Source organism: Poecilia reticulata, linkage group LG1 (assembly GCF_000633615.1).
Source record: "Poecilia reticulata strain Guanapo linkage group LG1, Guppy_female_1.0+MT, whole genome shotgun sequence".
NCBI classification, from domain to species: Eukaryota; Metazoa; Chordata; class Actinopteri; order Cyprinodontiformes; family Poeciliidae; genus Poecilia; species Poecilia reticulata.
The window spans coordinates 8,328,566-8,343,578 of NC_024331.1; the positions used below are offsets into that span (position 1 = coordinate 8,328,566).

At 39.2% G+C, this 15,013-nt stretch overlaps 2 protein-coding genes and 1 long non-coding RNA gene across 3 annotated transcripts in view; 2 read left to right on the forward strand and 1 right to left on the reverse strand.

The window, feature by feature from the left end:
- LOC103466791 (uncharacterized) overlaps positions 1–5,046 on the reverse strand; it is a 20,661-nt gene extending 15,615 nt beyond the window's left edge. The window contains exons 1-3 of the long non-coding RNA XR_533988.1: positions 4,284–5,046; positions 2,386–2,781; positions 2,174–2,303 (exon numbers count right to left, since the gene is read on the reverse strand). This is a non-coding gene — a long non-coding RNA (uncharacterized LOC103466791). The remainder of the gene's footprint in view (positions 1–2,173; positions 2,304–2,385; positions 2,782–4,283) is intronic.
- Positions 5,047–5,172: 126 nt separating this feature from the next.
- Positions 5,173–7,637, forward strand: LOC103466724 (homeobox protein MSH-C-like). Its single transcript, XM_008412553.2, has 2 exons — positions 5,173–5,814; positions 6,476–7,637. Exons 1-2 carry the CDS (start codon positions 5,361–5,363, stop codon positions 6,886–6,888), a joined length of 867 nt encoding a protein of 288 aa, XP_008410775.1. The 5' UTR covers positions 5,173–5,360; the 3' UTR covers positions 6,889–7,637.
- Positions 7,638–9,509: 1,872 nt separating this feature from the next.
- Positions 9,510–13,183, forward strand: atp5pd (ATP synthase peripheral stalk subunit d). The gene is made up of 6 exons (XM_008412430.2): positions 9,510–9,608; positions 11,283–11,411; positions 12,232–12,328; positions 12,592–12,663; positions 12,839–12,901; positions 12,997–13,183. Exons 2-6 carry the CDS (start codon positions 11,290–11,292, stop codon positions 13,126–13,128), a joined length of 486 nt encoding a protein of 161 aa, XP_008410652.1. The 5' UTR covers positions 9,510–9,608; positions 11,283–11,289; the 3' UTR covers positions 13,129–13,183.
- Positions 13,184–15,013: the final 1,830 nt, after the last annotated feature.

The following is a 15,013-nucleotide window of genomic DNA, read 5'->3' on the forward strand; positions in this document are numbered from 1 at the left end:
ACATACATACATTATTTTTTTTATTAAGAGTAAGGTGGAATAAGCACCAAATTGCAGTAATTTATACAATAGCTGCTGGTTTTTGGTTTAAACCGTGCGGTAAAAGGGAGAAAATTTACGCTGCTGCCTCTCAGATGTGCTCCATCACATCTTTGGCTGCAGGGAACGTATGAAATTGTGGTGACATTCTTGGGTTTTRCGAATGAGACCACGGAGTAGCCGCACAGAGTTCCTCGTCCCAAGCGCTCGGCCTAACTCGCCCACTCGCATTGTCTCTAGACTTTCCTCAAGAATGTGGATTTCTATGGCCGATGGCAGGCCAGATGCAGCTGCCAACTGCATTGTCACCTCTCGCGGTTTTTCTCCGTAACGATCTCCGCCGGCAGCAGAGGAACGGCTCAATCAATAGCAGCAAAAGAAAAAATAAAGAAGTCTCTCTTGTGCGTCAGCATGTGAGCAAACATTAGTTTAAGCTGGAGGTCAAAATGTAGATTCCAACACCACTAACTAATGGAACCCACCCTGTTGTACGCCCGGTTTGACTCAAAAAAAAAAAAAAAAAGGAGCAATTGTAAAACCGCAGGACACTCCATCCCCTGATTGCTTTTTTACAGTCCAAAAACGAAGCCTTGATGGAGGCAATTTGCTTCCCCTGCTTTCGCACGGCACGAATCTTTCCCTCATTACCCGGCGCTCAAACACAGGGCACTGGGATGCCACAAGAGGAAGTGGCTTTGGCAGAAAATGTCAAACCGACGTCTAAGTGCAGGAGCCGAGCCAGTCTGATGTGGACGGAATCAACTTGTTAAGTCAAATGAAAGGTCAAAGATATTTCCCACAGTGCTAAAAAACATAAATAACTGTAATTTGAGATGCTGGTAAAAATTWAAAAAAAAGAATCGAGAGCTCCACGCTGGTCACCTAATGTGATGAAGGCGAAGAAATAAAAGCGTTCAAAGATGAAGAAAATAGAAATAGAGGAARTAGATAGAGCAGATTGTTGCTTTGCCACGACTTCTCTTCCGCARTTTAGGGGAGGRAGAAAGAAAGTAAAAAGGAAATGTATCAAGTTTTTTACAAGCAAAAATGTTWAAAAAGTGGTGTACCTTAAAAATAAGTGTAAACAGGCAACCTGTTTGGTAAATAGAGTCCACATCACTATATTTCAGTCTTRTTTCAAAGTCAGTCAGGCAGGAATACTTGTCCTGTCCAACTGAGGCAGGAAGCCTGCCTCTACTGAGAATCTACTGAGAATCTGTAGCAAGACTTGAACTGATCCCAGTCTGACTGAGTTTGAGCTGCGTAGCAAACAGGTACTGGCAAAAACGTGAGCAAATATTGAAATAGCATGCAGTTGTAACACCAGCAGGAGGTGGAGATAAAATATTTTGAACTATTGGAGGTAAATACAGCAAGAGTTTAAAAWTTTTTTATTTTATTTTGAAAGCTGTGTATTCATTTTCTATTTGTCTTCCTCTATTTCATACCGGACTATCGCATAAAAACCCAACCAAAGACGTTGAAGTTTGCAGTTTAAGAGTGAGGGTAAAAGTTTATGGCCTATGTATGCTTATGTAACGCATTTCACAGGGAGTTGGTTCCAAAGTTTGTTCTTTAAATAATGTTTATTTTTTCTCTGCAGCAGAGTAAAGAAAAAAAAAAGCCCATTCACCATAAGTGAACATTGGCACACCTTTAAAACGCACAATCTAAAGCAACAGAAATGCACTATTTGCAGATGGTTTTGATCAAGAGGATGCTTTTGTTTTTGTTGGGAGGCCTGAGAGAAAGAAGAAGAAAAAGACGGCAAGAGAATCACATGAAAAGTGTGTGTAGCCTAAATCTGTTTTCTCACACCACGCTACCACTTGGCCCTTGAACTTTACGGAGCAGATAAATGGTTTCATCAGAGCTCCTCTGCTGCGGAGATCGGCTCATGCAGAACCAAAACCTTTAAAACAAAAAAAAAAAGTTTCATTTTTGGAGCCAGCTGAGGGGGGRAAAGTGCCCGCATCGACCTTGAGGAGCAGATCTGCTTTCAAACTCCCTAACACCTTCTGACACAACTCACTCGCCTGCATGCTGTTATAGAAAATGTCTTTTTGGGGCAATGGAGGGAGGGAGWCGAGGAAAGGCGGGGGACGAAGCTAAACACCGCTATCTTTGGGCGTACCTGTATCAGATGGATCTCCACGGACTCCCATCCCACGGTCTCGTTGCGTGTCGGGACGCACTTGCTTGGCATTTAAACACAAACCAGCTGGGCGAAGAGAAGCAGCGGGGAGACAGAGGGCTGGTTTCACCTGATAGGAAATGAAAGGAGCAGACTCGACATCAGGACTTACTCAGGCCTGAATCATTGACCAAAAAAGCTGCGCCTCTCACCTGACGAAGGCTAAACTGTTTTCTGCACCTGAGGGCTTTCGAGAGGTCGGCCATCCGTGACCCCTGAGCATAAATCCTGTCAGTCAAAGGATCGCTTGTTCTTTGTCTGGTTGTGGGGGGGGGAATGGCCGTCTCACGTCGTGAGTCAGACGTTGTCCGTTCAACGTTTCTTCAATTCGGRAAGCGCGACCATAAAGCGGACAAATGAAGCTATTAAAGTGGCGAGGGAGCATGGAGACATTAATAGGGCCGATGTTTTCCCTTTGCAYGCCGGTTCGCTCGGGAAGTGTGATTGGTGGTGTTGACGGCTGCTAATGCTCCGTGGAATCTCGTGTTGGTTTGGTGGCCGCAGTGCGCTGCTGCTGACACGCTTAATGAGACGTCAGTTTGGATGTGCTGAAAGGCAAGAATTCAGATCATTAACAAAGTGTCTTCGTGTGTTATTGCTTGTTTCTTCTTTTGGAAAATGTGAGCAAATTATTTTATTTTTTTATTATTATTATTTTAAACAAAGTATCTATTATAACACGCCTCGTCCTAAACTGCTGGAGGAATGAAACCTTGTTTGTGAAGCCTTGGGAAAGTGAGGGGGAAAGTCCGCCTGTACGCTGAAAATCTATTGGTTCGATGCTTCTTTATATGCTATTGGCTGGCGTTTGCAAAACAGCCAATCCTGTAAACCCATTAATTTTCCGTGATACTGATTGGTTGCATACCCAAGAGTGGAGGTAAGTAAGACTGTAGATATTAGCTAGGAGCTAAGGCGGTTTCCAAATGCGCGTTAACATATATTTTGTGTTTGAACAATTAAAATAGGCAGTTTAAGTGTTTTTAAATGCCTTCTCAAGTATTTGCGGATTTTAGGTATTCGTGTCCGGTTGTGGTCCTTAATGTCCACTCGAGAAATKCACCRATACGAAAATTTGAGCCAATATCGATAACAGATGTTAATATGACCGATARCTGATATTTACCAATATGACATACATTTCGTTACCCTTTCAGCACCTTGACAAACACGACACACCGCTAACTTCACCGCTGCTTCATCTTGCACTGCATCACTATCGCTGTCACATGACCAAACAAATACCCCATGACCAACCTCCTCCAGTAACCGATGGCAACCAGATGGAAATGAAAGTTGATTGGCCAGTTTTATAGATCGGACCAATACAGATATGTTAAAAAAGTGACATATCAGCCGATGCCGATGTTGGTGCTGATATATTTAACGTGCCTCGTCGACTGTGGATGTCTTTCAGACTTACAAACATGGAGCATTAAAAAAAGAGTTGCAGCCAACAAACCTATTGTACCTCTGGAGGAGATGCAGATATCAACCAGCTCAGGTGCGAGTATATCCAGACAGGACAAGTGAAATAATGTGATTTGAGGAGATGCGCAACAAAACATGCATTTTGCACTTTTTTTATACTTTTATCCAATAAAGACGTTTGGTAAACCTGCATTTTTTGTGCTCTCACTTCCCATTTCAATGCTACATGAACTTGTCACTGTACGGTGACAAAATATGAAAAGGTTTAAGGGGTTAGAATACTTTTACAGAGTCTGTCTGGACTGTTGATATTGATTGCACAAGTTCAAATATGTCATATGTTATTTTAGTTTGTAAAGCTGATAAGTCGTGTAACTAAAAAGTAGAATTTCTGCAGAACAGGTGTTTGGTGTTAATTGGGGGGCCCAGAAGAATCGGGCTTGCCCCGGGCAGCATTCACACAAAAACCGCCACAGACCGATAGAGGAACCCAAAATAAAAAATAAACTCTCCTTGAACTGGTCTAATTCTGCACTATATCGCGTTAACTTCTACTCAGATCGTTAATATGGGAGCTTATCACAACAAACCTGATGAAACAAATCATTTCCATACTCACAAAACACCTTCCTGCCGTTTCATCTCCTGCTTTAGTAAAAAAAAAAAAAAAAAAAAACTCATGAAGCGCTCCAACATGAACCGCAGCAGCCTTGCCTTCTTCTTCTTCCTCCTCCCTGCTCCACGCGGTGGACTATGAAATATTTTGAGGACAATTGGTTAAGTGGAGTTACCTAGTTGCCTTTTTCTTTCTTTCTTTCTTTCTTGTCTGCCCGAGGTATCTTCCGTTTTTTTTTTTTTTTTTTTGATCCCGCAGAGCCTGGCGCCTCGCAAAACGCAACTTTGTCTGGCTTATTAAATAGTATGACCTGGAGAAAGAAAACGCCTGTTGCTTCTCAGCCGAGGCCATTGTGAGGGAGAGGAGCTGCTGACAGGCCTTAAATTGCTGTAATGCTGTGTGACCAACAGTCATACCTAATCAATTTCTATTCGAAGTGTGGACGGATGTTGTTGTTTCTTTTTCTTCTCCTTCTTCTTCTTTTAGACAATTAAATTCTCTCCGCGCTTTAATTCATTTCATGTTTTATGGATTCAATTTTAGACCTTCGTTTCTTTTCTTTCGCCTCATCTTACTCCGTTATCAGTTTTTCTGATCATATTTACAGTAAAAAACTAACTCCGTACAGTTGGAAGTGCGCTGTTAATGGACGTAAAATGCGCAGGGAAGTCCTCCCCACTGCTTAATTGCGTTCAAATTGGTCAAAGCTATACGTTGTGAGAGGCATCAATAACCCCCCGCTCTGCAGGGGATCTGTATGATTAAAGTCCCCTCGCTTTCTCGTAGGCCTCTTGATCTACAACTCCCCCCCCTCTAACCCCCCAAGCACCCGTCCCCCTTCCACAAAAAAGGCGAGTGGGCCAATCGAAACCGCACGAGGAGACGTCACGAAGACAGCACGAGAAGCTGATTGGATGGCKCGGGGAGACGGGAACAGCCCCTGTCCTTTTATAGGCGACCCCCGTCCCACTTGTGCGTAAAAAAACGCTACTGGGCACGGCTGACAGGCGCAACAACTCTCACAGTGGAGACCTCACGCTCGAGCCGCTGCGTTTCACCACAAGGGCCACGCCGACGTGCATGGCCCCCAGCCTCTTTTGTCATACGATGAATCGTGCGCAGCCTGGGTCACCGTCTCAAGACGCCAAACTGCAGCTTCACCAAATGGAGGAGAGCGCGGAGGGCGCGGAGAGCGACGAGCTCCAGCCGAAAGACATGACCACGGATAAAGGATACAAACTGCAGCGGAGCAGCCTGCCCTTCAGCGTCGAGTCGCTGATTTCGAAGAAGAGCACCTGTCGGACTTCTTATCCRGCCTTCGATTCGGCGGCGGCGCCGCCGACGACGACGACGGCGGCGGCGCCCGGGGCCGGTCAGGGCGCGCAGTTCTCTCCGAGGACTTTTTACGCGGAGAGGAAGCTTTCCGGGGAGAGTTCGCAGGGAGTTGCCAAGAGCTCCGGGGAGGACTGCGCGCAGTTTTGCGAGAAAGAGCAGAGCACTTGGTTCCAGACGTCCTCCTTCTCGACACCTCCCCGTAAGTCCGTCCCATCCGTGTTAYAAGAAGCGCAGAGATGCTTCGTTTAGCGTTTCATCAGAAATCCCCGAGTAAATTTGTGACGAGTTCAATAGTTGTCAGAAAAGTTCCACTTTGTAATCCCCTCGTTCTTCCAGCCGCCTGCGCKCACRTCATCTYTGCAGCAGATTGTGTTTGTTTTCTTTAYTCCTAATCGCCAAAAATTGAAAGAATGTTTTTGTTACTTGCTTTTGCTCCAAACTCAACTTCAAATGCGTATTTTGCAGGCCTGGGATGAGTTTGAGGCACAAGTTAAATGAACTTGATTACCATCAATTAATGACAAAATAGTCAGTCCAGGCTGCTTTAAAGTACAAGCAGATCGATCGAGTTAATCAATACAAGCCGTTCAATTCAGTTGCACACAGTTAAATTGACAATCATRTGCAGTTCAATTCTTTAAAACTGTATAAACGGTTAAAAAAAGTAAAATATCAAAGGAATTCAGCTGACTGCATCCTCATGAGCACCAGRCTTCATTTATCAATAAACTTTTGCACTGTGTTGATTATTGCGCACTGTTTTTGCGCATTTTGTGTCTCTGATCAGCTGGTCAAACTAACCTCATATATTTTCCTGTTTATTTTTATTTTTTATTTTATTATTATTTTTTCTGCACCAGGGAGCTCTAGTCCGACCCAGTGTACCCTAAGGAAGCACAAAAACAACAGGAAACCTCGCACCCCGTTCACTACCTCCCAGCTGCTGGCGCTGGAGCGCAAGTTCCGCCAGAAGCAGTACCTCTCCATCGCCGAGAGAGCCGAGTTCTCCAACTCTCTCAACCTTACGGAGACTCAGGTCAAAATCTGGTTCCAGAACCGCCGAGCCAAAGCCAAGAGACTGCAGGAGGCCGAGCTGGAGAAGTTCAAGTTGGCCTCCAAGCCCGTCCTGCCCGCGTTCGCGCTGCCTTTCCCCCTCGGAGCGCACATGAGCTCTCCGTCGTGGGGCCCGTCCAACGTCTTTCCGAGGCCCAGCCTGCCGGTCCCGGGACTGTTCAGCGGACCCGTCACCTATGGGATGTACTATTTGTCTTAGGATCTCCAGGAAGGGGATGAGAAAAAAAATACTTTGTATTATTAAAAAAACAAACAAAAAAAAACTCAAAGTCAAGTTGGGATTTTTTTCTTTTCTTTATTCTTTTTTTTAACATGCGCGCATTTCTGGGACTAAAATGACATAAATTTCTGCCCACTTCAGTTTTAAATTCCCAGAAAAAAAAAAGAATGAAATAAAATCCTTGAAATGCCTTACTTTAGGTGATCCACTGTGGTTCCGCAATAATATAAAAGTGGACGCTTAAATTGGAAAAAGAGGGAAATGAAACAGCAAAGTACTTATTATTCGGTGTCTGTGCCTTATGAAAGTGTCTTTATTGTCACTTGAAGTATTTTTTTTTTTTACCATTTTGTTACCCAACATTACCTGTGTGGTTTTCCAGTGAAGCTGCTGAAAGGATTGATATTTTTAACAGCAGCTCCTGTCAAGTTTTATATTTTGTAATTAAAAATTATAATAATAATAAACATAAAAAGGGACCAAATTCTATTTTAGTAAATGGTATTAGTTTTTTAAACATTCACAATGTGGCCTTAATGGGTACTATAGTTTTTTTTTCTTCTTTTTTGCTGTAATTGTAAATAAAATGTGTAGCGTTCAAGAAAAAAAAGCGTTGCAGCGTCGTTGGAAGCGCAGGGAAAGTGGTATTTATTGAATGTCTTTGTATCTGTACTGTGTACATTTCTTTGTAAAGAAAACTGACTTTAGTAAATAAACATTTAAAGACTTGAAAATAACTGCGTGAGCTATTTTTAACTGTAACAATTAATTAGAGTCGGAGCGTTTGCGTCTGTTTCTGCACATCACACCTTAACAATAACTTTTGTTGTTTTCTTTCTCTCTCTTTTTTGTGGTTGTTTTTATGGGAGGGGTGGGGGGTGACTTTCTTTCTTTTCACTGGATGTTTTTTTTTATTCTTCCCACAGAAACACACAAGACATAAAAGTTTGCCAAACCTCGACTCCTGATTGCTGCTGTCAACTTTGAGGAATGCCAAACAATTGCATTTTTTCCGTAGCGCTATAGTTTTTTTTTTTTTTTTTTACTCCTTTCTTTTCTGAAACTTGTGTATTAGGCTCAGATGTCGTTGTTCCGTGTTCTGATGCGTAAATTTGAATCCTAAATGTTGAAATCTATTTTCCTCATGTGTCTCAGGACTTTTTTTAGCCGGAATACAACAAGACCGCCATGTTTTCTCGCGTTTTTTTCCACATAAAATTTACTTCCAAGTCAATTAACGTTTTCATTCAGTGTTGAAATGTATTTTTAATGCAATATATTTGTGTGAATATGTCAAAATTGCAAACTTCGTCGAAGGTGTCTTTAAAAACATATATATGCCACATCCAGTGAAGTGAAAACAGAAACATTAAGAAAATAAAACCTGTAATATAAAATGCACATGTTGGCAACAAGCGGTTTAAACCCACCAAGTTTCCCGTTTAAAGACGTTAAAAAGTTTGCATAATGTTTTTCTAAACGTTTTAAAGTTACGTGGTATTTAAACGATATTGGTTTTACACCTGCACTTTCAGGGCTTGTATTATGGAGGACTAATGGTGCCATAATCCAACACATACAAATATGTGACAACTGAAAGAAAGGAAGGCAACTGAGAGAAAGAAATACAACAACTTAAATGTGTCGGCAACCTTTTTGGTCTACACAGAGCCAAAGCTGCAATTTCCCTAACAAAACAAAACAAAAATCTGATGAATTACTACCTACATAAATATGTGATAATGGAAGCCGAAAAAAAGTATTTTTTTAATGAGCGTTTCAGTGTTCTAAAACTGCTACAATTCTTTAAATTGAAAGAAAAGTTAAATTAGCGTCTGTGATAAATAAATGGATTTATAGTTATCATAATTTGTCAATACTTAATGGAATTGACAAATAATTAGTTATAAAATAAATAAATTAGTATTTAAAATGTGAATTTCTTATATTTTACAAGTTATATGATCACTTCAGCATAGTGTGATTATATGATTCTCGAACTGTCATGAAACATTTCAGGTTGTCACTTTGGTTCATCAAGCCGAACTCATAGACTTTGACAGAAGAGTAGCAGCACAAGAATGGAAAAAAATTAAATAAATGGTCTAATAATTATGAAAATTTTATTTTATTTGGAGACATTTTTGTATCCAGTTTACATTTTTCTACACTGCTTAATAAGCTATTGGCATATTAACTGAACAAAATATAAGAGTAGCTATATTCATTTTACTTTCATGTGTGTTTCCAATTTTATTTAAATGACATCTAAAAATTAATTCTTTATTTATTCAACGTTTAGTCCCTGACACCCGACATGATATCAGGGATCAAACTAGAATCTTTAAGAAGATTCAAATGATCCGAAATTTTGCCTTATTATTCAAATTCTAAACAAATGCTGTACTTTAATTCCAGCAATGTTGAAAACAGACATACACTATCTGTTAAGTTTGATTCTCATTCTTGTGCCTACTTAAATCAAGCCTTCAGATTTCTATTACCAGATATATCACTTGTGGTCACCTTGTAGCTGACCCCCTCCAAGACTTTCTGGAAGAACCAAGTCAGTGTTGAATCAACTGTGAGTGCTCAGTCGGTCCCCTAGAGGGCAGTAGTGGTTATACGCTTCTGCTCTCACTACTTCTCATAAAAAGAGACTTCCGTTCCTCTGAACCGTCACAGTTATCTGCAGCGAGGTGAGTACACAGCTGCGTTACAGATTGAAGGATTGGTGTGGAATAATTGTGTAGAAACGGTCGTGTTTTTTTTCCACGGCTGCATCTTTATACAGGAAACAGTCAGTTCAACATATGTGCGGCTCGCTGTTTTGAGATACGGCTCTCGTTTTAAATGGAAACGTCTGACCTTGGCTAGCAGGCTAACGGAACGAGCTAACGTTAGCCTGTGTTAATGTTAGAAAACGTCAAGGACGGTGACTTTACTACAAGTGTAGTTCTGCATTTGATCTTTTTAAACGGTTTAGTTTTGATTTATTAACACACTACTTTGTGTAGTTTAATTTTAGGTTGTAGTTAAACGGCAAAGATTGTTGCTTTTCGACCACGTAGATTATAAAAATAGATTTCATTTTGCGAAAAGCCTGGTTAAAAGGTCCTAGCACATTTATTCTCACTGACTTTATAGTTCCAAGAAACGGACATGAACACACGCTTGATGATGTTACAATACATTGTAGAAGTGGCTGCATTATTCTTTAGCCTGTTCGCAAAAATAATCATAGTTATGACAGGTGCGCCGTATTCCAATACGGTCGTGCGATTTAGGAATCATATTTTCTATTTATTTGTGCAAAGTTATTTCGATTAATATCTTTTTTTCTGCAGTGTAGATTATTTTTAACTGTTATATTTAGTATTTTCGACGCAGGTTGTGGTGTGCTTTTATTTGATTATCACTTCAACTGCATTTTTTAACGAGAGCTGCACTGTTGGTGGCCAGACCAGTAGGTTTCCAAACAAGATGTCCTACAAATATAAAACTATTGTCACAATTCATGATTTAGTCTCAGAGCCTCAAAGCACTTACAGAGAAAAATGAGATTCTTTCAATAGATCTGAAAATAAAACCACAGAATTTTAAGGGATGATGTTCTACGAAAATATGTTTCCGAATATATGTAAAAAATAAATAGTCTCAATAAAATCAGTCAAAAGAAGTGGTTCAGACAGCGTTTTGCTTTTAATCAAAAGATATTTTACTTTCATATACTTAAAGTAGGAAATTAAGATTAAAACTATTTCAAATATTTGGYTGCAATATGGACCTTGTGTGGATTAAGTAAGTGTGTCAGATCTGGTGATTGATTTTATTTTAGTCTGTAGACCTAAAAATATTAACAAGCATACTGTTTGTTTTTTCTAACATTATTTGCATGTCTTCATAACGTRACAAATCAACCCTGTCAATGTGGCAAACAAAAAGCGACTGCAAATATCTAAAATGTCTTTTCCAAGTGGAAATCAAGGAGATTCAACAGTCAGAAGAGAATTTCGTCTTCCACTAAGTTCAGTTTGAGGTATAGGAACCTTATGTTAAAATATATATATATATATATATATATATATCCTCAGTTTTCTATAGTTATGTCTTCTCGATTTAGTACATTTTTCCCAAGTAAAAGTATAAACTCTAGGATGAAAAAAAAAGTTTAAAAAGCTCCTAGAAACAGATTTTAATCAATTTGTGGAAGCTGTGTGAAGAACAGCTGACCCATCATAAATATAGTAAAATTTTAGAGACTTTACAGTCACCTCAAGTTTAACTGGGTAGCATAACTAAAGAACATTTCAATTTAAAGGGAAGATAACAGCAGCGGCATGTGTGCGACTGAAAAATCTTGTTTTTCACAGAGTCAACATGGCAGGCCGTCGTGCAGCCCTGAAGGCCGTTGACTGGTTGGCGTTTGCTGAGCGGGTTCCGTCCAACCAGCGRGTCATGTTCAACGCTCTGAAGACTCGCACCGATGCCATCTCTGCTAAGTATGTCACCACGGTGGTTGATCCAATTATAACTGTGACTTAGTTTTCAGAAATGGGGTCGACGAAAAGTTGTTTCCGAGGCACAACTAAACACGTAGTGCATTAAGAAGATGCTTTGTGAAAAGCAAAGCCATGAATTTCATCTTACTCTATATATTTCTCAGCATGCAGTAAGAAAATGGCCCAGGTTTCTGTTTCTGGGTTAAAGTTTCCAAAAAACAAAGAGATGGAAAGTTTGATCTTTTAAAGTAAAGCTCACGCAGATACTTTTATAAATAAGATTATCACTGTCCTAATGGGACAGTGATAATCCCATTAGGATCATCACTGTCCTAATGGGATTATCATTAGGACAGTGATACTGAGTTTTATTCTTTTCAAAAATAAAGCTAACAGATTTATTTTATTTTATTTGATATTTTTGAAATAGTTGCAATGAAAATTGTTAATTTTTACGTTCAAAATAATACTCAAATTATTCAGTCAATAACATGATAACMGTAGGGTTCCATATTATGACATTAAGGCAAATATTCTTGACTTTTTAATAAACAAAACCAACATTCTTCAAAATAAAAACTATTTTATGTTCTATATCTTAACACATGTTAGTCTYCCAAAATCTGGTGCTCATTCAGTAGCAAACACCACTTTTTAGTTTAATTTCTTTTTGTTATGCCTCGGTTTGCGTATATTAAAGCTATTCTTTTTCTATTTGTTCCCACCCAASAGTTTCCATACATTTAATTGTTTACAGTTGTGTCTGCTCATCGTTCCTTCCTTTTTAATCTGTTGAAACCGATGCCTGTGTTTGTTCCAGACTAGCCTCACTGCCTGAGACTCCTCCTGCCATCGACTGGAGCTACTACAGGAGCGCTGTGGCTAAAGCAGGCCTGGTCGATGAGTTTGAGAAGAAGGTAATTTTCCTTTATAAATACACAATACCAGTGTTGAAAGTGTGTACTTTCTGGTAAAATCCATCCAGAAATTAAAAAAAAAAAAAATTTTTTAGACCTTCCTTTTAAGGCAGTATGCATTTAAAATTAGATAAACTGCTTATTTTATTTGGCTATATATATGATCATCCGGTTGACGTATAATTTTATGAATAATCCGAACCAGTTTGTGGATTACGTAGGTAAGACAATAATTTCTTTTCTCTTTTTTTTTTTTTTGGCAGTTCAAAGCACTACAGATCCCTGAGCCCGTCGACACGCAGACGAGCAAAATCAACGCACAGGAGGTTGAAGCCGTAAGTGGCTACTTCAGAAATATCAGTTTGGTTTCACATATTTGCATTTGAAAGTTGGACCCAGGAATTAAAAGCCTGGATGTTTTTGCAGTATTGCTAAATATTTATTTTTCATGTTGTAAAGTGTTATCTGCAGTTTTATTTCCAGACCTGTTCTTTCACTTTCCGCGAACAGAACAAGAGTGCACTGGCTTTCGTTGAAAACTCAAAGACGCGTATCACGGAGTATGAGAAGGAGGTGAGATGCTAGTTGATGAAGGGACTTGATGCAAGAGGAATGTCATCAGGAATGTTTCTAATAAAGTTTTTTCTCTGCTTTTTTTTTGTGTTCAGCTGGAGAAATTTAAGAACATGATTCCCTTCGATCAAATGACCATCGAAGACCTGAACGAGGCCTTCCCTGAGACCAAGTTAGACAAGGTCAAATATCCTTACTGGCCTCACAAGCCCATTGCAAATCTGTAATCCCATTACCCGGCACTCATGTCCCAATAAAGTTTATGTATTTTAAGGAGAATCATTTATCGCCTCCGTTATTTCACGACATGGTGAAAACATTTAGAACGTTGCATTGTTTGAGGAGATCCAAATTATGATTTCTCAAGTACACATGTGGTGGAAAATTGGTATGTTTTCATCTTTGTTTTAAATATAGTCTAATGAATATAGTTGGAAAAACTCAGTAACAGTGCAGACATGAAAAAATGGGGTGAATTTGTGATGCAACAGCATTGAAAAGTGACTTCAGGTGAAACTCAAGTCCTCTGCACAGATGACTCCTGTAAAAAAAACCACTTCTTTTTAATGGTAAAACCTTTTATTTTACACATTTTTGATCATGTAATCTGTGGTATTGAACAATTCTTATTGGTCACATTTCAGATGCTTAAACTCCTTGATGGTGCTTTCAGAACTAGTGATTCAGTTAGTCTTCATTTTATTACATCTAGTGTTGGAGAAAAATAAAGATATGCAGCTTAACAGTAAAAGAAGACCATKAGGCATTTACTAGCCACTTTGGCTGATTTCATAACAAAGCATTATTGACCAAAACTTAATTTTGACTTCTTTCTTAAATCTGTGTGCTGGTAATGAATATCCTGCTTTGTTTATTTTAATATTTACCCACGTTATTCCAAGCTCCTTTAAAAAAAAAGTTAGCCACTCTGCCTACAAAATGTTTATGCATTTTATTTTTGAAGTTTATAACCAATAAATTATCGCATGTAAGGTATGTCTTTAGTATTATTCATGCACAATTTCAAGTGTTACAGTGACAAGAAAATACAGAAACAGATTTACATCAGAAACAACGATTGCATCCAGAGAATGAGAGGAATTGAATTTAAACGGTCCTAATTTAAATGAGTCAACGGTTTCTTCTCGTTCAGGTTTCAAGCAGTCTGAGAACTGAGACCACACCAACTTTGTAGTTTTGATCAGTCAAGTGGTSGCACATAAATATAAACATGTCATCTTTTTAGATATTAGGTCATTTAGATGTTGAAGAAAAACAAATATGGTCTGAAATTAACCCCACATGTGATCCTTGTTTGTTCAGTGAGAAATGACATGTCAGTCCTGGTCTGCTAAATAAGATCTGATTGAGCACCAGGAAATCCCTCCTTTATTTCCAATATATCAATCAAAAATGTTCACTGTATCAAAGGTGGCACTGACATCCAAACTTCCATCCAAGATRGAAGTTTTCCATACATCACTACCAAGATGACCGTTATTCAAAAACTCTTACCAARRGTCATTGGTGTTGCCTAACCTGACTGGAAAACATTTAAACAGACTTTTTGTAATCAAAAACGAGTAAATTACGAAAGTCAATGAAGTGCCCACAAGGGGGTGTAATAACTTTAGTTGCAATATAATCTTTTTGCAGTAGGATTAAATTGTATTTTTTTCCACCACGATTCAGTTCATCTTTAATCTTTCACTAATAACTAMCACATATTTTTCTTGGTAAACGTGCTTCTTTGGTCTCTCACCGTTTAAGGTACCGAATATGTTATTGAATTAGGAGACGACTGTTTTTAAGAAAAAAGCTAAAAACAACATAATACAAATATAAAAGTTATTTATCAAGACTGTTCGACTTTAGCTCTTTAAGGTGCTGCCTGGTGGTTAAATATAAATTACAGGTAAGCGCAATTGTAATAATTTCCACCGCCGTCCAATCAACGCCTGAGCTGTTTGTTTCTCTTTAAGCTCATTGGACATAGCGTCTATCTGTAAAAAACATGGGCGGGACATTACTGCTTCGTCCCTTTTCCGTAGTTCCGATTGGTTCGGCGTCCATCTCGCCGGTTGTTGATTGGATAGATGTATTGTGGAAAAG